Consider the following 23,790-nt stretch of genomic DNA (forward strand, 5'->3'; position numbering starts at 1 on the left):
CAAAAAAAGGGGGGGGGGTGTCTTGAACATAGTACCTTACGTTTGAACAGTAAGGGCTAGGGCTTTCGTATTTCAAATATGTAATCCTTGTGAAAAGAACTTTTATTGGACACCAAGAACTTTGACCCTTTGACCTAGACCTTGGAGAACACATGTGTACATCTGAATCTTTTTTTCTGTTTCGTTTCTATGGCAACTGTGAGCAACTCATTACAATTTTTTTAAAAGTAGAAATCACTTTGACACATTGCAAGGAATAAACACTGAAAGTTTCAAAACGATTGCCTGCGTAGTTATTGAGAAAATCGAAATTAAAGAATTTTAACTTTCACCTGGTTTCCATGGCAATAATCGATTATTTGAAAATTTTAAATGCGAGTTGCACAACTACAGATACTAATCATTAAAATAAGAAAAGTTTCATGACGAACGTTTAAGGGACCAGAGAGAACACTCTCGGACAAAATTTGTCGCTTTTTACAGGTTTCCATGGCAACGGTAGACATATTGGAACTGAACAACCTCACTGCACAACTACAACCAGCGATCGTCATTTGAGGAAAGTTTCAGGAAGATTGTCCCAGCCATCTCCGAGAAACAGCCTGGATAAAAAAAACATGCGTACAATATCAATATGTCGTCCCCGACTTCGTTCGGGGCGACATAATAACTCCTGAATTTTTCCCATCAATAACTCCTGAATTTTCCCCTTCAATTCGAGCATTTCTGCACTGTACAGGTCTGATGTTTCTTATGAGATGATAAATCATGTGTAAACTTTCTCAGTTTAGCGGAATCATGAACATTTTCGGCGAGATGAATGTTTTGTTTACAGTAGTGATCAAGGCTTAGCGCACCTGTATAGGAGCGGATCCAAAGATTTATGAATGAATAAAAACTATGGAAATAACGTACCAATTTTCTAATTTATTCTTGCACTATTTAATGAAATTAATAATATACAAGTAATAGATATACCAAAAACGCGAAATGCTAATAAATGAAGTTGACAATCGTTATTTTTTATATAGAAAAAACAAAATAATCATAAAATCTAGAGACAAGACAGAAGAAGAATGACTGTTGGCAAACTATCAAATCACATCAGGAGAACTGAATTTTATGAATGAAACTTTTAAAACGTTACCTGTAAATTGTATATGTTATATCTGTGTATTCTACCTGGCAGTGCGCTTCAAAAAAGGGGGGGGGGGGGGGGGTGTCTTGAACATAGTACCTTACGTTTGAACAGTAAGGGCTAGGGCTTTCGTATTTCAAATATGTAATCCTTGTGAAAAGAACTTTTATTGGACACCAAGAACTTTGACCCTTTGACCTAGACCTTGGAGAACACATGTGTACATCTGAATCTTTTTTTCTGTTTCGTTTCTATGGCAACTGTGAGCGACTCATTACAATTTTTTTAAAAGTAGAAATCACTTTGACACATTGCAAGGAATAAACACTGAAAGTTTCAAAACGATTGCCTGCGTAGTTATTGAGTAAATCGAAATTAAAGAATTTTAACTTTCACCTGGTTTCCATGGCAATAATCGATTATTTGAAAATTTTAAATGCGAGTTGCATAACTACAGATACTAATCATTAAAATAAGAAAAGTTTCATGACGAACGTTTAAGGGACCAGAGAGAACACTCTCGGACAAAATTTGTCGCTTTTTACAGGTTTCCATGGCAACGGTAGACATATTGGAACTGAACAACCTCACTGCACAACTACAACCAGCGATCGTCATTTGAGGAAAGTTTCAGGAAGATTGTCCCAGCCATCTCCGAGAAACAGCCTGGATAAAAAAAACATGCGTACAATATCAATATGTCGTCCCCGACTTCGTTCGGGGCGACATAATAAAGGTAAAAAAGAAACCGAAGAATAATAGAAGGGTCTTCCGCTGAAGACGGAAGACCCTAATAATAACTAGAAAGTCTGCTATTGCAAGCAATAGCATATGTCGCCCCGTATTAGACAAGACTTTCATTTTTATCATCACTAAAACAAAAGTCCATAAGCTAAGTTTGAAAACCTTTGAGTTATATCAGTCCTTTCCATTGGAAACGGAAGACCTTAATTCGGTACATCCCTCTCATTATTTTTAGAATCGGTAGGAGAAGAAAGTAGTGCAGGAAAATTACAAGTTCCTCAATTTGCAGACTTGCATAAACGAAATCTGGCAGATGTACTGAACTGAGCCTCATACTTGTTAATTGGCAGTATCTTTCCTATCATAAAAGCTTGGGAAATGTAATTTATGAAGAAGATCAGCCGAATTATTTTGTGTATTGTAACGCCAGTGTGGAACTCTGAAATTTCCCTCTTTCACTTTCATTTTAGAGGTTCTACCGAAAAACGAATCTGACATGCCACCATCAATTCGAGCATTTCTGCATTGCAGAGAGCTGATGTGTGTTATGAGATGATAAATCATGTGTGAACTTTCTCAGTTTAGCGGAATCATGAACATTTTCGGGGAGATGAATGTTTTGTATACAGTGGTGATCAAGGCTTTGCGAACCATCAGGAGCGGATCAAAGAATTTATGAATGAATAAAAACTATGGAAATGACGTACCAATTTTTTAATTTATACTTGCACTATCTAATGAAATGAATAATATACAAGTGATAGATATACAAGAAAACGCGAAATGATAATAAATGCAGCTGACAATCGTTATTTTTTTTTATATAGATAAAATAAAATATTTATAAATTCAAGAGACAAAACAGAAGGAGAATGAATGATGGCAAAATATCACATGACGGGAACTGAATTTTATGAATGAAGATTTTAAAAAGTTACTTGTAAGTTGTATATGTTATATCTGTGTATTCTACTTGGCTGTGTGCTTCAATAAAAGGGGGGGGGGGTCGTCTTGAACATAGTAAATAGCCATAACGTTTGAACGGTAAGTACTAGGGCTTTCGTATTTCAAATATGTAATCCTTGTGAAAAGAACTTTTATTGGATACGACGAACTTTGACCCTTTGACCTAGACCTTGGAGAACACATGTGTACATCTGAATCTTTTTTTCTGTTTCGTTTCTATGGCAACCGTGAGCGACTCATTACAATTATTTTGAAAGTAGAAATCACTTTGACACATTGCAAGGAATAAACATTGAAAGTTTCAAAACGATTGCCTGAGTAGTTATTGAGAAAATCGAAATTAAAGAATTTTTACTTTCACCTGGTTTCCATGGCAATAATCGATTATATGAAAATTTTAAATACGAGTTGCAGAACTACAGATACTAATCCTTAAAATAAGAAAAGTTTCATGACGAACGTTTAAGGGACCAGAGAGAACACTCTCGGACAAAATTTGTCGCTTTTTACAGGTTTCCATGGCAACGGTAGACATATTGGAACTGAACGACCTCACTGCACAACTACAACCAGTGATCGTCCTTTGAGGAAAGTTTCAGGAAGATTGTCCCAGCCATCTCCGAGAAACAGCCTGGATAAAAAAAACATGCGTACAATATCAATATGTCGTCCCCGACTTCGTTCGGGGCGACATAATAATAAGAAACAGAGTAAAAACAATATGTTCCCAAACTCCGTTTGGGGAACATAATAATAATAAGAAACAGAGTAAAAACAATATGTTCCCAAACTCTGTTTGGGGAACATAATAATAATAAGAAACAGAGTAAAAACAATATGTTCCCCAACTTCGTTTGGGGAACATAATCAATAACCCTGCATTTCCTTCTATTTCTACAGAAGTTCCGAACAGAATCAGTACATTGAAAAGAGCGTTTTTATTGGGGATTCCCCAAACACTGGGTCCCCTACAGTGATTACCAATGGGGGATCGTCCAAAACTTATCCAAGATCTGTCCCATTAGAGTTTGCGTGAGTACATAACTATACTTTGCAAAAAATTGTTTTGGGACCAGTATTTTTAATTATATAAATCTTTGTTCATTTAAACTATGATTTAATACATTGAAAACTGTTTTAAAATTTAGTGACCAACCTCGCCAAGGGTTTGTGTTTTATCATGGCCCTGTTTTTGTCGATGACACGTTTTTCGGAGACTTTGAGGATACGGATAATTATAGATCTGGTGCTCTTGGTTTTCAACGGGATAACGCTGGTCATAGTTCCCCTATAAGCGCTGTCAGCAGAATCAAATTTGGCTTCTCAGATGTAAGCTTTATAACTGACTTTGTTTGGATAAAATCTATAATGTTGTTTTTACAAAGATATTAGATTTTAAAAGAAGTAGCATTTATATTCCATCAAACTGTAAAATACTTAGTTATAGAAATAAGTAAAAAACTATGATCAAATATTGTTTTCAAAGCCATCCGAGGGTAACCGAGTATTCGATGGGAACGCTACAGACAATGGCTTCTCTGGACTGGACGGTGATTTGATCGGAACCTTTCGGGATTCTGATGGGTCCGTGTTTTCCGCCGGATCTCAGATTGTTAAGGATCTTCCATTCCATTCGACCTCAAATTGTTACCAGAGGTCCAACTGGAAAATGATGGCGTGTACAAATACCTTCGGTCAAGTAATTATCTGATTCTTTATTATAGGAATTAAAGAAGTTTATCTAGTTGAGTGAATAAAGGACATTTTTTTAAATTTGAAAGTAAACATTCCCTTGAATTGTTGAAGAATTTGTCATTAAATGTATAGTATATAAGGAGGAAAAAACATACTTTATTCTTATTACTGAAAGACATTATTATCCATTTTGTCAATGATAGGTACGTCTGTCGTGGAATTATAAAGTTAACGGAGTAGCTAATGACGTCTCCATTTATCGGGACGACCTTCCAGATAACCCAATTGAGTCAGACGCAAAGAAAAATGCTCCATTCATGGCCATTTTGGGAGAAGGATATGGTTATTTAGCAAAATGCCTTCATCGGTTGCCTTTAAAGGACTTGGTTTCACTAAGTTAGTATTGTTTTTTCTGTGTTTTTTTTTAAATATAAATTCCGAATATGTCTACAAGGGTTTTTAAAAAAATATATTTATATATATATCCTGCTTCTTTTTGTATGTTGGATGTTCTCCTTTCCATTCAACTGAATTAACTTTTGAATGTTTCATATTTTAGAACAAAAACTGCACGGATTGGGCTCTGTGTTCCCAGGGATGCTACAATAAGTATAAAAGTACAAAATCTCACATCAACGAGTAATTGGGACACATGGGTAAAAGGAGAGTCCATGACAACTATCGATGACCTTGACTCCAGTACAAATGCGAACAATTACTTTCTAGATTCAGATGTTGGGTAATAAATTTATACAATTTGAAGCTCAATAATTATCCTTAATATTCGAATAACTCAGATTCTTAGCTTTTGGAATATATATACATTTCAGAAAACAGTTTTTACACATAATTTCTACGATTTTTTTGTCAGGGTTCTATTTTTCAATATGATTCATGCAAGGGAATACGTCACCTCAGATGTGCAGGATTGTCTTGATGATCGATGCCCTATTGTGATGGTGAAGATAACTGGAGGAGATTCCTCCGATTCGGACTGCACCTCCCGAGCGTTCGAGAAATACAAGCAAGAATCACGTGACTCCTCCCCCGTATGTATTATTTGTCAGACGTTCCTTTTTCACGCAGTCGACTGCGTGGCGCATAGGTTAGCGCGTCTGCTCTAGAGTGGAAGGAAGTCCATCCTTACCTCGCGGTTTCTAATTCCACTGTGGGACGTGGAGACCTATCCTTCGGATGAGACTTTATAAACTGAAGTCCCGTGTCGCAGTAGGCGTTGGCACGAAAAAAGATCCTTCACTGCTCAATGACTTTAAGTGCCGAGCATAGGACGAAATTTGTAGCTCTCCACCGGCAAGTGGTGGCGCCTCCATATAAAAGAAAATTCTCGAGAGAGACGTTAAACAACACACAACCAATCAATCTTTTTCACGCAGAAGAATTTAGGATGACAGTCGAATACAGAATTGCCAATCAGTTGACTGTAAAGAGTTCCGACTGATTAATCGGTTAATTATATAAAAAGATCTCTTTTATTTATAAATGAAAGTTATACTTATATACACATAAGAATGACTATAAGTATATCATATATAATTTCGATTTAACTGTGAGAGACAAACAAAGTTTTTGATTTCTATTTTAAGGAGACCGAAATTACTGCCTTACCAACAAGTGATCTTTATCCCCCTACCGTGAGTACTGTTATTTGATTAAGGACAGATGATACAAACACACTTTTGTCAAAATTTTTGAAAATAACAACTTGGTTCATGTTTAAATAAATAAAATGAATAAGTTTCACCGCGTAGGTTTTAATTTTTTATTCAAAGTTGCACAAAAATGGAATTTGAAGCGAAAAATATTTGTAAAGAATAATAAGGATGGTTTCAGAAGGGCAAAATTTTGAACACCACAGAAGGTTTACAACTTCTTCATATTCAAGAAATTTATTATTTTCATCATTTGCAATGAAATTAGGTCAAAAAATATATACTAATCCGGGCATCAATTTTTTGTTTGTATGATCTGTCCTTAAACTAACACTCAAGTTTTAAAATTTAAAAAAATCAGTTTTGTGAATGTACTTTTAATATTTTCTTAAATTTTCTATGGACCTTAATTTTTCAATAAAATTCTTAAAAAATATAATGAATAAATAAATTATTATCTAAGAATAAAATACATATTCCTGCATAAAAGTATTTGAAGGTTTGAAAATTGAACTTGTTTAATTTTATTTTTGTTTTAGTCCTGGGGTGCTGGCTCGTCCCGTGATTAAAAGAAGAAATAACCCCATACTACTATGTAATGAATGCTCTCTCTGAAATGTAATTAAAATAAAATTATTTGAAATAGAACATGTTAGTTATATCTTCTGTTTCAAATCATAATTCTAAGATTTGGAATGCTTGTATTTTACATTGTTTTTACAAACTGAAAAGAAGATGCAGAAGCATTATAGAAATATAACATTTTATTCTTTACATGTATGCTGTGTGTTTTCACTTTTTTAAATATATATAGATAAAAAGGGATATACTATGTACATCTGGGATTTGGAAAAAATGTCAAAAGATATCAACTATGAATTCTTTACGATCACAAAATTATATGTAAAACGAAAACATGGATTTAAGGCAATTAAAACCGGACAAATTTGGATGTATTCGCTTCGACAAAAGAATTGACCTATAGGAGAGAACAATTTCCCGGAAAAAGTTACATTTTAATATTAATCTTTATTTGTTATTTTCTATCGTACATTTGTCTAAATTTTTCAAATTTGTATTTTATACCTAAAATTTATTATTTACAACTTTACAATAAACCTTCAAAGTTGGCTGAAACACCATTTTGTCCGATAAAGTGTTGATTTTTGCATGAATTTTGGCCTAGAAGTCCTTCAGGGCAGGCCTGCCCCTAAATAAAATTGTGATATTTTAATAGGTTATAATGTAAGGAATGATTTAAGATAGGATTTTTTTAGGGGTCGAAATTCTCAAAAAACCTACAAAAAATAAGGAAACCTGATTTTGAAAATCTGCTTCAAATTTATACCAAATGTTGTCATAGACAGACTAGCTCAGTTGATATGTGAGTTGGTTTTACTCCATGAAGTGCTTCTTTTTAAAGTCGCGGGTTCGAATCCACCTGGCACGACACTTTTAAAGTTTTCAATTTCGCCTTTTCAAAGACAATTTATTTTTTTTTAATAGACTTATGTATTTTCCTTCAATTATCTATAATTTATGCATGTCCATTCTTGATACAAGGAAAACTAAAGAGATGTCAAATTGTAACAATCATATGTACAGTTGTCAGTCAGGCGGAACAAACCTCACTATAAGCACACTTTTTCCTAGGACAAGAGTAAAGGCCGGTATACTCGATGAAATTTGTAGTATAATACAAGTATTATAATACTTTTGTATTATATTACTTTCTTGTACACACGCTAATACACATCTTACAAGATTGTAAATAAACTATTATTCCCACGTGTTTTCTCCTGTCATATTTCTCTCTCTGTCAAAATAATAAAAATTATAATAATAAGCTCTGCTTCTAGCATCTTTTTTGTGGTAGCTACAGCTTGATATATTCCACAAGTCCTCTTGCCCTTCCCATTAAACTACGAGTTTTTCGATATCTTAACTCGAAAAGTCGACCATTATTTTTTACCATGTGCTTTATTTAGTAATTTTTTAAATAGGATGACCCCCAATGTGAGTACATTTAATTGGTTGAAAGTGAAAGGTGAGTTAAGACTTGTATTAGGAAATAGAGCATTGCTCTATTCTTAATACAGTTATATAAGATTAGAAAAATCTTATGATACACTGTATTTAGAGTGTATACACAGTAAGATTTTGTATTATAATACAAATTTTATAATAATAATCTTACCGTGTATACCGGCCTTAACTCACTCTGTGTTATTTGATACAGGTATTCTTGACAGCATTGAGCTGCAACGAATTTCAATATTGTATATATTCCTTAGAATTTAATCACATTGATTTTGACTACATATATCAGTAACTGTACTTCCTTGGATTTCATTTAGGCCTATATAATTTGCACACATTAATGACATTTTTTTTATTATATCCACGGATAAATAATCTAGACATAAAGAATTACAGAGACAATAGACATTACCATTATGCGCAATGAGAAGTAAAGACAAATATCAATGTTACATTTAAAGATAACAAACTCAGAAAATCAATGAAAAGGTTTCTTCTACCTCTACTCACTGAAATAAAGATTTAGGAAAAACAAATTGTTAAATGTATTCGGCTTAATGTCATTAATCAGAACGGAAATTGACAAGCTATTTGTAGAGAAAAAAACCAAGCCCGGTCCTATAGGTCAGATCCCTATTTATAATGCAGTGATCCTTAGACCTACCCCACAATCTACTAAAGATTTTAATATAGAACTGGTTTATAGGAACTTACAATAATTTCCCTGTTAAGGATAAAAACGGACACAGAGTTGAGTAGGAAAAAGCAAACTCTCACGGCAATAAACAATTACCTACATATAGTAGAAAGAACATATTAAACACACACAAACAGGGAAAAATAAAACACTTGTTTTTGACTGTGAAATATGTTATTGAGGTACAAACTAAGGTAATTGCAGACATAAATACTGTAGAAGTACTTTTTTCCGCGTGGTATTAATTTACGCTATGTAAATGGAAATTTTTCCAAGCGTACTTAATATAAAGGTAAGGCATATAGTGACTATCTAGAAAAGTAATTTTCTACCCGCGAATTAAACAGAAATTGAGATTCCGCGGAATTATGACCCCGTGGAAAAAAGTACGTGTACAGTAAATAAATCTGTATATTAATTCTAAATTAATGTACGGATTATTTATAGCGAGCGTAGCGAGGCGGCGCAAAGCGCCGCTATCCTTGCGAGCTCAATAGACAACGTGTAGGAACGGAAAGAAATTTTTATCGTACCACGTAAAAAAATATTCCAAACTCCCAATAATCCTTTGCGGTGCATAGCAACATGATTGCTTAAAATAGCAACACCTTACTTGAAAGTAAAAAAACCCAACAATTAAACAGCGATTTTATGTAATATGCATCCACAAACTATCGTTTGCTTCCTAAGGCAACAGGACTTTTTTTGACGTCAAACTCTCGTCACTTAACGAGGCCGAGTATAATTATTTCTGCCCTAGGGATTTTGATAATTTTTTGATAATTATTTTTTAATATTATATTTATTTTTTCAAGATTAAAAAAATCAAATGTTTACCGATGCAGGGTCGCAATTAGCATGTAGAACTGGAAGAGGGTGTATTTTCTGACAAACCTTGTCTGAATTGATTTTTTGAGTTCAAGAGTTTGTAAATGTATTATAATATTAAAAAAAAACCATAAAATCTTTCAATCGATCTTAAAGAAAGTTAGCAATTAAAGAAAATTATTATATACTGGGTAAAAAAGTTTAAAAGTACTTTCAGAGGGAAGGTTTCATTGATTTTTAATTAGTTTGTTGGACATTAAAAGTTATAGAACATTAGAGCGTTTTTAAATACAGATTAATGAACTAAGGGTTTAACTTCTACTATTCCTCAAAAACATGATGCCCCATAAGCTTCCTCCTGCCTTTGTTTCTATATGATCGCCATATATATAGAGACCGCCTGACCTGAGATTTGGCGGAAAACATTTTTGAGACGATTTGCATTGTTTGACGTTTTTGAAAGATGAAATCTAGTAGCACTGGAAACACCCCTCGAAACCAAGCCAGGATTTGACCCCATAAAATAATTTCCGAAAAAGTGAAACATAGATATTCCGTGTTTTAAAAAAGACTAAATAAATGGATCCGCAATGAAATATAATTTTTGTTTGAAATATGATAGTATGATAGACGTATATTTATCTTTTCATTATTCATGTTATTGAGAGAATAAGTTATATTCATTATACGAATAGAACATATTTCAATATAATCGATGTCACAGATTAGATTACTATTTAGTATCATTCAGCTAACATATCGTTCGGCGGAACAGGTGTTATCCCACTTATATTTGTAACGTTATATCATTTAAATTCTAGATTCTATATGGATCCGACAAACAGTGCCCAAGATGTCATCCGCTGTGATTTATGTGAGATCGCTATTGTGGAGATGCACTGTGATTTCTGTCATGTCAATCTGTGCATTTCTTGTATAGGAACACATATTTCTGATGACTATGACAAACATAAAGTTGTTCCATTCAAGCAAAGAAAATCAACCTTGATTTATCCTAAATGCAAAACACATGAAACAAAAAGCTGCGAATTTCATTGCAAAAAATGCAACATCTCTGTTTGCTCTTTGTGTACAACTATGGCTGATACACATAAGGGACATTCCATTTCAACTCTTTTGGATATCTATATTTCAAAGAGAGAAAAATTGGTAAAGATACAGAAGAATTAGAAAACATCATTTCCCCTTGCTATGAGGAAATAGCAACTGACCTAGAAACTCGGATAAATAACTTAGACGAAGAGTATGTAAAACTTACAACATCAGTGTCAGGTCATGAAGAAGAAAAATTACCAGTATTGGCAACAAAATGAAAGACGAAATTAAGGAGATAAAAATCAAGCATTTGAGTATCCTTAAAAAAGATTTAGATGAAATTAAACAAATACAAATTCAAATTAAACAAACACGGCTCAACCTCCTAGGAATTGAAGAATCAAACAAAGTAAGCATGGCAATGGAGTACAGATCAAAAAACGAAGAATTCAATAAACTTCCTCCAAAAGTCTATGTATCACCACCAAGCCTCTGTCAAAAAACAATAGATACAGAACAACTTTACGAGTTGTTTGGATCTTTGACACCGTTATCCATAATAAGAGAAGCGATACGATATAAAGCCAGGAAACCAGATACATCAACTGAACATTTTCTTTCAGATCCAAAGCTTAGTACCTATATAAATACTTGGACTAAAAATCTTCGCTCTATAACATGTCTCAGTGATGGAAAAATTTGGATAAATGCATTCGACACCAGATCTACCGATATGAAATGCTTTCACATTCAAGGTACAGTTATGAATACAATCAAAACGAAATCCGGAAATTGGTAAAATGATATTTCAGCTACTGGAGATGGGGATCTTTTATACTCCACAGGGACAACAAGGACTGTAAATAGAGTTAGGAGTGGACAGACGGAGGAACTTCTCAGACTACAGGGCTGGATACCTAACAATCTCTGCGTGACATCTTCTGGTGATCTTCTGGTTACCATGTACAGCAATGACAAAACACAATCCAGAGTTGCCCGTTATTCTGGCTCACAAGAGAAACAAACAATCCGGTTTGACGATGATGGTAAAGCTCTATACTCAGGAACAGACTCCATAAAGTGTATCACTGAGAACAGAAATCTAGATATCTGTGTGGCTGACTTTAATGCGTGTGCTGTAGTTGTGGTCAACCACACTGGAAATTTCCGCTTTAGATACACTGGTTTTTGTTTTTCATCTAAACCCCAACTTTTTAAACCTTTCGGGATAACAACAGATAGTCAGAGTCAAATCCTTACGTCAAATTATCATAATGACTCTATCTACATCTTGGACAGCGATGGAGAATTCCTCATTTTAATAGATTGCTGTGATCTAAAGAATCCTACTGGATTATGTGTAGATAGGAACGACTTTCTCTTTGTTGCCGAGTATGATAGTGGGCTTGTTAAGAAGATTCAATACCTGAAGCAAAAATAACAAAGCTAAATAAAAGTACTTTATAAAGTATATCTATGGCATGCAATATTGAAATAAATGTTACTTTCCTATAAGTACTTTTATAAATAAATCAAGAGAATTTTTTTGTATACTATAGACAGAAATGGTTGGTGTATTACAAATACAAACAACGCTTTATATCAATTCAACGAAACAAATAGAATGGAAAGTCATTGCGCCCAAAATAACCTTCCTTTTTTTCTCCGTCAAGTAATCCGAATATCACTTACATTTGAAGCAGTAACCATGGATTTTGTTTATCCTGCAACAAATCCAAGTCAAGCTATATCGACCAATAAGCCATGTTGATAAAGTTTGACCTAAGCCATGTTCATTAAGATTGATGTAAGCCATGTTGATAAAGGTGGATTTAAACATGTTTATCAAGATTGATGAAACCATGTTGATAAACATTGATGTATTGTCTAATTGATAAAGGTTGATGTTTTGTCATGTTAATAAAGGTTGATGTAAACCATGTTGAAAAAAAAGATTGACGAAAACCATGATCATTAAGATTGATGTAAGCTTTGTTGATAAAATTAGATATGTCATGTTGAAAGCGATCGATGTATTGATGTATTAAGTAATAAATACAAGTTTTCTGCATATGCGATATGGCTGACGTCACATTAGCCGTATCAGCCCTGTAATGCTGATATGGATTTGCGGGGCTGATAACCTATATCAGCCCTGCAAATCCATATCAGCCCTGCAGGGCTGATACGGCTACTGTGACGTCAATATCACACCCTTAGTAAATTAAACCACAAAACAGTACCTGTGATCATACACAATTCTTAGTGGGTTCATATTCTATTAATTTTAACTTTTTGAAAATAAGGTTAATCTTAATTTACAAATACATTTAATAGATTATTTTCAAATTACGGATAGAGTGCATTGAAATAGGAGTAGAAACAAACCCAAATCGTTTGAGACAATATACCATGTACATGTATGTAAGATGTTCATGCATGATTATTTACTAATTTTCTTCTCGACTTAATGTATGCTGTATTTTATTACTAAATATGTAATAAACATATTAATACATACCCTTTTCCATATCACATCCTGAATCAACCCTCGACCAATATCAGCCCTCGGGCCTTCGGCCCTCTAGCTGATATTGATGTCTCGCGCTGAGACAGGATGTGATATGGAAAAGGGTTTGTATTATTCTCTATGTATTGCCAAGTCGATAAAGATTTATGTAAGGCATGTTGAGAAGTTATTGTGATGGATGTTGATGAGGGTAAGGGTAAGTATGTTGATTTGGAGAAGGGCTAATATCATGGACGCATGCACTGTTAGAGGATGTATACAATTTTTGAAATAAAAAAGAAAAGAAAGTATCTGTCAAAAAAAAAATGATAAAAATAAGTAAAGTATATACAGGTAATTTAGAATTTCATACTGCTCTTTTGATCTCGGCCATGGTACAGTGTATCAATCTAACTCCAGAGCTGAGTACATCCAAGAGCTGATTCCTGAAACCTAATTCATTTTTCTAAAATCAAAACCAACAAGAGAACAAATATATTGAAAGACATTAATTTTTTCAATAAAGTGTTGTAATTAAGACTAATTTTCTTCATTTTTCTTCGATGTTAATCAAGAAGGTGCTCGACGAAGGTGACTGATCATGAAAAAAGGTTTTGCTTTATTTAGTCGTGAAAAAGAATATTCCTTGTGGTTTGAAACATATACGAGGGTCTCTCGAAAAGTTCGTGGACTCCTGTCAAATATTTTTTTATTTTACGTCATATCCATAACTTGTGCTTACAAATTATAATGATGTCATATTCTTAGCCACGAAGGCGTACTGTTACAGTCTATATGCATGCATAAAATGATTTTAAATCGGGTTCAAAAATATACAAGCACTTTGAAATTTCAAATTTAAATTTATTATTATTATTAAATTATGATGTAAAACACTTTTTTATGTAAGATTAACAGTCATTCATATATACTTAAATGTAAACATCCACAAAGTATATATAGAAACAGTCTCAAATAAAACAGCGATTTAGTTCAAATGTATTTTTTTTATTATAAAAAAACCTTCCCCTGGATTGATTGATTGATTGTATATTGTTTAACGTCCCTCTCGAGAATTTTTCACTCATATGGAGACGTCACCGTATGCCGGTGAAGGGCTTCAAATTTTGACCTTTACTCGGCACTCAGGGCCATTGAACAGAGAGGGATCTTTATCGTGCCAACGCCTGCCGCTGACACGGGGCTTCGGTTTTTAAGGTCTCATCCGAAGGACCCGCAACTTTCACTTCAAAGTCCCGAGCGCATGGCAAAGGAAGAGTTGCTACCCATTTTATCGACTGGGTCAGTCGCGACCGAGATACAAACTCATGACCTCCCGATCACGGAGCGAGCGCTCCACCGACTGAGCTACCGTGAATGGTTCTTCCAATGGAAATAAAACAACAAAGTAATCAAATGAGAATTTAATCAATTAACTACATGTTTGTGAGGTACACCAATTAAAACCTTCACAATACACAAGTTTAGAAAACATAGAATTAATACCCACAAAGAGATAAATGAATACAGTCATTGAATACAACACGATATCCATTGTTTCTCTCATTCCAAAATTACGCATACTTGTATGCTAATAATATTTGCCAGATATACATATTTAACTTATTACGATATGATGAATCTTGAAAAATTACATCCATTACAGCTAAAAGTCTTAAGAAATATTACATGAAAAAAAACTATTAATACTTAGCCAGAAACGAAACTACAAAAGACATTGTACTGTCTTTACTGCAAAAAGGCAATTACTGGTCTTTTGACTGTCAGTACTGATAAAGTGTTGATAGTTATAAACGTCGAAATTTACTGATCCATTTTACTACCCCAACAAAAAATTAGACAATTGAGTCCTCAAATGTTAAGAAAAGTTTCCTAGAGATTGTGCAATGGTGTGATAATGCATGTGCGTTATAACTTTAATTTAGAAAATTGGCATTTCATATTTTAGAAAAAAGTACACGTTATATTTCCAGACATGCAATTAATAAAAGTGATAATGTGTTAATTAGGTTTTAATAAATATTTAAAATGTTTTGACAAAACTTCAAGTCAAATGCTCCTGCAGGGAAAACCCTAGTGAAAATACTTTTGTACTTGTGTGCAATTTTTTTTAAATAACAGAGAAAATTTGTTTTTTTTTTGCGTCCCGGTATATAATAATAGTGTATAGAACATAAGAAAGATAACTCTAAATGACGTAACAGCAGGAAGTGTACTTGTTTATTGACCTCAAAACCGAGGCCACCGTTTTCAGAATTTTTCTTGCACAGATACAGAAATGAAACTGATTTTTTATATAGAGAACTGAGTGAAGAAAATTAATCACAGACGTAAGTACATGTGTAACTATTTTAACAGGACAAAGAAAAGAATAATGAACTTATTAGAGATAAATTCAGAGAAAATATGAAGGTGATCTGTCCTTTAAAACATAGTTTGAAATTAATGAAGTATAAAGGCTGTTTTTCCGTAATAATACAAGTATGTAAAAACACATGTACAGCAGTTAATGCTAGAAAGAACAAATGTTGTGTTAACTGAGTTTTTAATATACCAATTTACTTTCGTTTTCACATTAAACGTTTCTTAGTACATATCAAAATAATAGGATTATATGAACGCTTTTACAAAAAGTAAGTAAATAGAGACTGAAAGTATGTTTCAATATTTTTTTTCCTTTGCATAGAGAATGAATTATTTACTGATCGAGTACTTTATTTTTTTTATCTATAGATCTATAGACATAATTTAAATTAAAAAAATAAAACTCACTTTTTAGCCGGGCTTATTGCTCAAAGAGCAATTGCCGGCTTATGTGATCCTGTTCAAGGCAGGATGTTGACCCCATAGTCGCCATTTTAAAGATACGTGCAAAAAATATAGTTCTTACTCTCAACCGCTTTTGAGATAATACAAATGCTTAATAAAGCAACAAAAATAAAACGAAGTTTTATCTTTATAAAATAAACATTAGTAGTAATGACTTCGAAAACTTCATAAGTCAAAGAACATAGTTCATTAGCGTAAGGATTTTTGATAATCAGTGTTACCGTAGTTCTCTACACATACGAGGTAAAGCAGGAGAGGGAACCAGACTGGCCTGTTTGTTTACATTCAGCTGCGACACCAGATTAATTCCGATTTTGACAAATTCGGACCGTGGTATTAGGATTGAAAAACTCACTGTCAGTGTCTTATCATTTATATTGATAGTTTTAAAATAATTTTTTCATCAGAATATAAACGTGATTCATATAAGAAATCCATTCTACTCTGTAAATGAGCCCGGCTCTCTGTTCTTCTGAGTACTTTGATTATAAATGTAATGATGATCATACCTCATATTTTAGATTCAACATGGATTCAGCTAACAGTGCGCAAGATGTCCGATGTGATATTTGCAAGAACGCTAAAGTACAAATGCACTGTGATTTCTGTCATATTAATTTGTGCATTATTTGTATAGGAAAACACGTTTCAGATGATTATGATAAACATAGAGTCGTTGCATATGAACAGAGAAACACTATGTCGATTTATCCTACATGTACAACACATAAAACAAAAAGCTGTGAATTTTAATGCGAGAAATGTAACACCTCCCTCTGCTCCCTTTGTACAACAATGTCTGATACTCACAAGGGGCATCCCATTTCAACTCTTCCTGATATTTATAATCTAAAGAGAGAAGCTGTTGAAAAAGATATTGATGAATTAGAACTCATCATCCTACCAACCTACGAAGAAATAGCAACTGGCTTAGAATTCAAAATAGCCAACCTGGATGGAAAATATGAAAAAATAACAACGGTTTTGTCAAAACATGGCGAGGAATGGCACAGAGAAATTAATAACATTGTAGACATACTGAAAGCAGAAATTGAGGCGAATAAAACAAAACATAAAAACATTCTTAAACAACACTTGGATGAAATCAAACAGAAGCAAAATCTTATTCAAAAAACTTTGCTAAACCTAAATAAAATCGAATAAAACAAATTATGTGTCCATGTTCATCGAATACAGCTCTGTAAACAAAGAATGCAGTAAATTCCCTCCCAAAGTTCAAGTGACACTGCCAACATTCAGTCCTCAAACAATTAATACAAAACAACTGAATGAGTTGTTTGGATCTCTGAAACCATTATCCATAGCAAAGGAAGAAAATGGATACAAACCAAGGAAATTAAGTGCCAAAGAATTGCTAATGGAGCCAAAGCTCATTACTTCTATAGATACTGGGCTTGAAAATCTCCAAAGCGTTACCTGTCATAATGAAGAAGAAATCTGGACAAATGCACGCAACAACAGTTCAAATCTTCCTCTAGAAATAAAACAATAAAGTAATCAATTCAGAAACAATTTTCGTTTGTGATGTACACCAATTAAAACGTACACAATATACTAAAAAAACAGAGAATAAATACAAAAAGAGATAAATGAAAACAGTCATTGAATACACCACGATATATTGATATGATATATGATGAATCTTGAAAAATTACACCCATTACAGCTTAAAAGTCTTTGGACACATTACAAGAAAAGTACTATACTTAGCCGGAAATGAACCCACATAAGACATTGTATTGTCTTTACTGCAAAAATCACAATTGCTTGCCTTTTTACTGTCAGTACTGATAAAGTGCTGAAAAACGTCGTAACTTACTTATTACTTACCACAACAATAAAAAAGGCAATATATAGAGTTATCAACTGTACAGAGAAGTTTCCTAGATATTGTGTGATCATGTGATAATGTCTGGGCTTTATTTTAGTTTTAAAAATTGGCATTTCATATATTAGAAAAAAGTACATACATCGTATTATATATTCAGACCTGCAAGCACTGTAAATAAAACTTTTTTACAACTATTAATTAAAAAAATCCATAGCTAATTCGGTACATAGATGATGAAGCGTTGATTACGTTTAAATAAATGCTTAGAATGTTTTGACTAAGCTTAAAATCAAAAGGCCCGTGTATGGTATAAATCTAGTAAAAAAAAAAAACTATTATCTTATTCGCAACTTTCTTATGAACCGAGTCGACATTTCTGTAAATAATAGGTATAGAACATAAGAGAGATAACTGTGAATGACGTAATACCAGGAAGTGTACATGTTTATTGACCTCAAATCCGAGGTCCTTTTTATACACATTTTTAGATAACAGAAATGAAACTGGATTTTGATTTTTTTTCTTTTACAGAGAACTGCTTTATCTGAATGAAATTAACTAACCACAGACGTAAGTACATATGTTACTATTTTAACAGGACAAAGCAAAGAATAATAAACTTATTTGTGATTAATTCATAGAAAATGAACAGGTGTTTTGTCTTCTGAAACTTAGGTTGAAGTTTATGAACTAAGGTGTTTATCTGGAATAATATAAAAATGTAAAACACAACAGTTAATGCTAGAAAGAAAATAAAACACCGTGATCACTGAAACATGATATACCAGCTTGGTTTCGTTTTCACATGAAACCATTACGGTTCATAGTACATCTCATAATTTAAGGGATTATGAGGTTAATTGTATTCGGCGCGCCAGCGCGTCCATCTCATCCCAATATCACACAAGTATTTTCTCCCTGCATTAAAACACTCAAATGACAGCGATTTTATTCATAATTTAAGCATTATCGGCTATATTCAAGTCGACACCCGAGCCCGATTGTATTTTTTTGGTTAGGTGGATCCAGAAAATTTTTTTAGGAGGTGGTGGCTGCAATCGGAAGGGGAAAAGGATTTGAGACATAGCTTTAGTAATTTTAGTATGTCAATTTAAAAAAAAAAAAGAAATTTCCAGGGATCTGGATCCTCTTTGATCCATGCATGTCTAACCACGATTTGTGCAAGTGCAATCCGAGATTTACTGCATATTATATATTGATAGTTATATCTCCAAACTTTAACTATATAGCATTAAAAAACATTTAGTGCTTTTGTTTTTATAAATCAACTTTATGCAGAACACATAGGCATCGGAATCGGGGGGAGGGGGGGGGGCTTATAAAGATGGACATCATATAGGTATTCAACATTGGGGCGTAGGTTCATTTAGTCCCCCCCCCCCTTCCCCCAACTCTCATCAGGCAAGGCAGTGTAGTCCTAGAAGAAGGGTAAGTGGTAGTGTAAGTGGTAATGTTTGAAAAAAAAATGGTACTGAAAGAAGTTCGCCCCCTCACCCATCACGAAATAGGATTTTCTTGTTTGGACAATAGACACATTTTACCTTTGTTTTTTTTTTTGGGGGGGGGGGTTCTTACTAAGATTTTTCAGGTTCGAAATTTATTTTTTTTTCTTTCACCTAACCCCCCTTTCAATTTGCTTCCGACGCCAATGTAGCAAATTAAATTTACCAGTATTACATTATGACCCTATACTCTAGAGTTTAACCTCCTTTCAAAAGCTTGATTTTCATGGCAATAAGCTACCATACATTGGTATAAGTGTTTGAACAAGATGCCTTGTTACTTTTGAAAATAATACTACTAAAGATTAACTTGTCTTTATTAGATGGGGAGTAACTTTAGTTACAGAAATGTTTTTGCTATTAATAGCCCTTTTAAACAAACTTTAGGTCAGAAAAATACTTTGAAATTTATTGAAAATAATAGAACAGAGGAAAAGTCTTACTTTTTTGGCATATCATTCTAAGGTTATGGTGATCAAAACAACCTTACCTTTTTGACTCTGCAGAATCTTTTTTTATTTAATTCTCACATCTTTCTTATGGAGCATAAATGAACATAATTTGAAAAAGTTGTGAACAAAGTATCAAACATTAAATTTTATGGAAATCGTCAAAATCAACTCCTATCGGTACTTTCAGTACTTTGATAAGTATAGAAATATCGAGTGAAATATCGAGCCTGATGCTGACAAATATTGTATAAGCGATAAATTTTATTTACAAAATCTGTTGCGCGAGCGCGCCGACGCGCCGATGCGCCGAATAAAATTAGCCGATTATGAACTGTTTTTCAATTAAGTAAATGGAGAATGGATGTAGGCTTCAATATCTCAATACTTTTCCCCTTGCGTACAAAAATAATTATGCACTGAGTTCTTTATGTTAATTACATTTAATTCAAATGTATCTAAAGACATTTAGGGAGAAATTAATGAAACAAATCATTTTTAGTACATGTTTTCAATACTATTTTATCTTAAATTTTAGATTCAAAATGGCTTCCAGCAACAGTGCCCAAGATGTCCGATGTGATATTTGCAAGGACGCTAAAGTGCAAATGCACTGTGATTTTTGTCATGTTAATTTGTGCATAAATTGTATAGGAAAACACGTCTCTGATAACTATGACAATCATAGAATCGTTGCATATGAACAGAGAGACACAATATCGATTTATCCTAGATGTGCAACACATAAAGGAAAAAGCTGTGAATTTCATTGCAAAAAATGTAACACCTGTCTCTGCTCTTTTTGTACAACAGTGGCTGATACACACAAGGGGCATCCCATTTCAGTTCTTACCGATATTTATATTTCTAAGAGAGAAGCTATTGAAAAAGATATTGACGAATTAGCTCACATCATTTCACCAACCTTCGAAGAAATAGCAACTGGCTTAGAATCCGAAATAGCTAACTTGGATAAAGAATATGAAAAACTTTCATTTGTGTTGTCCAAACATGGAGAAGAATGGCACAGAGAAATTAATAACATTGTAGATAAAATGAAAATGGAAATCGAAGCAATTAAAATCAAACACACAAACATTCTAAAAAATCACTTGGATGAAATGAAACAGAAGCAAAATCTTATTCAGGAAACTTTGCTAAAAGTAAATAGAATCGAAAAATCAAATTACGTGTCCATGTTCATCGAATACAGCTCTAAAAATAAAGAATTAAGTAATTTCCCTCCAAAATTTCAAGTGACACTGCCAACATTCAGTCCTCAAACAATTAATACAAAACAACTGAACGAGTTGTTTGGATCTCTGACGCCATTATCGATAACAAAGGACGAAAATGGATATAAACTCAAAAAATTAAGTGCAAAAGAACTGCTGAGGGAGCCAAAGCTTATCACGTCTATAGATACTGGGTTTGAAAATCTCCAAAGCGTTACCTGTCAAAATGAAGGAGAAATCTGGACAAATGCACGCAACAATAGTGATATGAAATGCTTTGACTCTGGAGGCTCACTTATAAAAACTGTGAAAACCGAATCAGATGCTGCACCTTTTGATATAGCTTTGACACGAGATGGTGACCTGTTGTACTCGGATGGGAAATCAAGGACATTGAATAAAACGATAAATGAAGAGAAAGAAGAGATGATAAGGCTAAAAAATTGGGTTCCTAAACAATTGTGTATCACTTCGTCCGGTGATCTCCTGGTTACCATGTGCAGTGATGACTTCACACAATCAAAAGTTGTCCGTTTTTCAGGTTGCACAATGAAACAAACAATCCAGTTTGATAACGAAGGTAAACCTTTATATTCAGGAAATAACAAAATGAAGTACATTACTGAGAACAGAAACCTAAATATCTGTTTGGCTGACTCTGGTGCTAATGCTGTGGTAGTGGTCAACAAAGCTGGAAAACTCCGATTTCGATACACCGGTCATCCATGTACCAACAATACCAAACCATTTCAACCCATTGGGATAACAACAGACAGTCAATGTCAGATCCTTACAGCAGATGAAGCTAACAATTGTATTCACATCCTAGACAAAGATGGACAATTCCTCGGTTTCATAGGCAATTGTAACCTGAAGAATCCTTATGGAATATATGTAAACAAAAATGATGACTTATATATTGCTGAGAATACTGGTGGAAAAGTAAAGAAAATTCAATACCTAAAGTAACATTACCCCGCATTCACATGTATGCAATAAGCATGTAGTTAGACTTGTGGCTTCAGTACATCGTTATTATCTTTAAATTTCTACTAACATTATACATATATCACATACCTGGGTGACATACTCGAATATTTGACCAAAGGAGACAGGAATGAGAAACAGGAATTTATATGTATTTTTTATTATATACATTATTTTGGGCTTATTTTTTACCTTTAACTTGGAGCTTGGGCTTGTTAAAAAGCTTGATTTTCGAACTGAGTATTGTTAATTGCTTGGGTGTAACATGTAAATATTTCACTTTAATAAATCACTGCTTAAAAAACAAAGTAAATATTTTTCATGGAAGGAAATATACGGGGAATAATACTTTAGTAATGGTCTAAAAATGAATTCTATACCTGCACCAATCTTTAAGACAGATCGCAAAAAAGTAAAGATATTATGATTGATATTTTAAAAAAAGAATTGAAGCTTAAGATCGTTAACTTTACTTTTGCTTGTTTTTGATATGGTGATTTTCATGCAATTTAAAGATATAATTTAAACTTACCTGTTAAAATCAAATTATTCATATTTAGGAGAATGCAAAAACATCCTTGTACATCTTCACTGACCATTTGCGTTCATATTGCATACATAAAAAATGTTGAATATTGCATACATAAAAAGTGTTGAATATTGCAATTCATGTTCACGTATTTTCTTCCCTAATACAAGTAGCGATCCTGCTCTAGAGTCGCGAAGTAAGGAGTCAATCCTTACGTCGCGGGTTCGAATCCCACTGTGGGACGTGGAGATCGGTCCTTCGGATGAGACCGTATAAACCGAGGTCCTGTGTCGCAGTAGGTGATGGACCGAAAAAGATCCCTCCCTGCTCAATGGCCCTTAGTGCCGAGTATAGGAAAAAATTTGCAGCTCTCCACCGGCAAGTGGTGGCGTCTCCATATGAGTGAAAAATTCTCGAGAGGGACGTTAAACAATATACAATCAATCAATCAATCAAGTAGCGATCCAAAAATATTTAATGAGTTTCAATGATAACATGTACATCAAATATAGAAAATATATAATATAGCATAGAAACTCAAAATCGGAACCAAGTACCACTGGTTTCTTTATTTGTGTGCATACCACTTATTTCTTTCATTTTTTGGCAATATAATAATAATATTTATATAATGATAATAATAATAATAAGATTGTTCCCTTTGAAAGCAAGGAAGGGATCGTCCAATTCTCGATCATAGGATTATATGAGATTTTCAATCAAATATTAATGATAGTTGAACAGTATAATAACGATTAACTATTTCTGTCCAGTAATATAATTTAAAAAACACTGCACGTTAAAGCGTTATTGATTACAGACGTTTACCCCTCTAAACCCTGGACTTGAGGAGCAATCCCCTTTTAATGATATCACTTATAAGCCCATATAATTGTAAACTTTTTTATTCAACAACATTTCAGAGATTCTTTTACGGTTCACAAGATAGTGAATAATAAATATTTGAGTTGAGGACCATCCCTTCAACTCCTTAATGGGGACGTTTAGCAAATTTTGAAAGG

At 33.5% G+C, this 23,790-nt stretch overlaps 2 protein-coding genes and 1 pseudogene across 4 annotated transcripts; all 3 read left to right on the top strand.

Moving 5' to 3' along the window:
• Window positions 1–3,748: 3,748 nt before the first annotated feature.
• LOC134244366 (cell surface hyaluronidase-like) lies at window positions 3,749–6,213 on the top strand (the record flags this gene model as incomplete). Its single annotated transcript, XM_062726646.1, has 7 exons — window positions 3,749–3,880; window positions 3,997–4,177; window positions 4,335–4,547; window positions 4,747–4,832; window positions 5,103–5,282; window positions 5,415–5,592; window positions 6,148–6,213. Coding segments are annotated over 7 exons (1,036 nt in total), but the record flags the coding sequence as incomplete, so codon positions are not given.
• Window positions 6,214–10,548: 4,335 nt separating this feature from the next.
• On the top strand, window positions 10,549–12,840 carry LOC134244368 (uncharacterized; annotated as a pseudogene).
• A 2,720-nt stretch (window positions 12,841–15,560) lies between these two features.
• Window positions 15,561–22,534, top strand: LOC134244367 (tripartite motif-containing protein 2-like). Of its 3 annotated transcripts, none has more exons than XR_009987212.1 (2): window positions 15,561–15,694; window positions 16,715–17,670. XR_009987212.1 is itself a non-coding variant. In XM_062726648.1 (2 exons), exon 2 carries the CDS (start codon window positions 20,563–20,565, stop codon window positions 22,219–22,221), a length of 1,659 nt encoding a protein of 552 aa, XP_062582632.1. In that variant the 5' UTR covers window positions 15,578–15,694; window positions 20,556–20,562; the 3' UTR covers window positions 22,222–22,534. The 3 variants fall into 3 exon arrangements, 2 of the variants coding, with proteins under 2 accessions (XP_062582632.1, XP_062582631.1); XM_062726648.1 differs by lacking the exon at window positions 16,715–17,670 and adding an exon at window positions 20,556–22,534 and having other exon boundaries at window positions 15,578–15,694; XM_062726647.1 differs by lacking the exons at window positions 15,561–15,694; window positions 16,715–17,670 and adding exons at window positions 18,515–18,615; window positions 20,556–22,534.
• Window positions 22,535–23,790: the final 1,256 nt, after the last annotated feature.

The sequence above is a fragment of the Saccostrea cucullata genome, unplaced genomic scaffold (genome assembly GCF_032062105.1).
Source record: "Saccostrea cucullata isolate Sc308-1 unplaced genomic scaffold, CSIRO_AGI_Scuc_v1 ctg2350, whole genome shotgun sequence".
Lineage (NCBI taxonomy): Eukaryota > Metazoa > Mollusca > Bivalvia > Ostreida > Ostreidae > Saccostrea > Saccostrea cuccullata.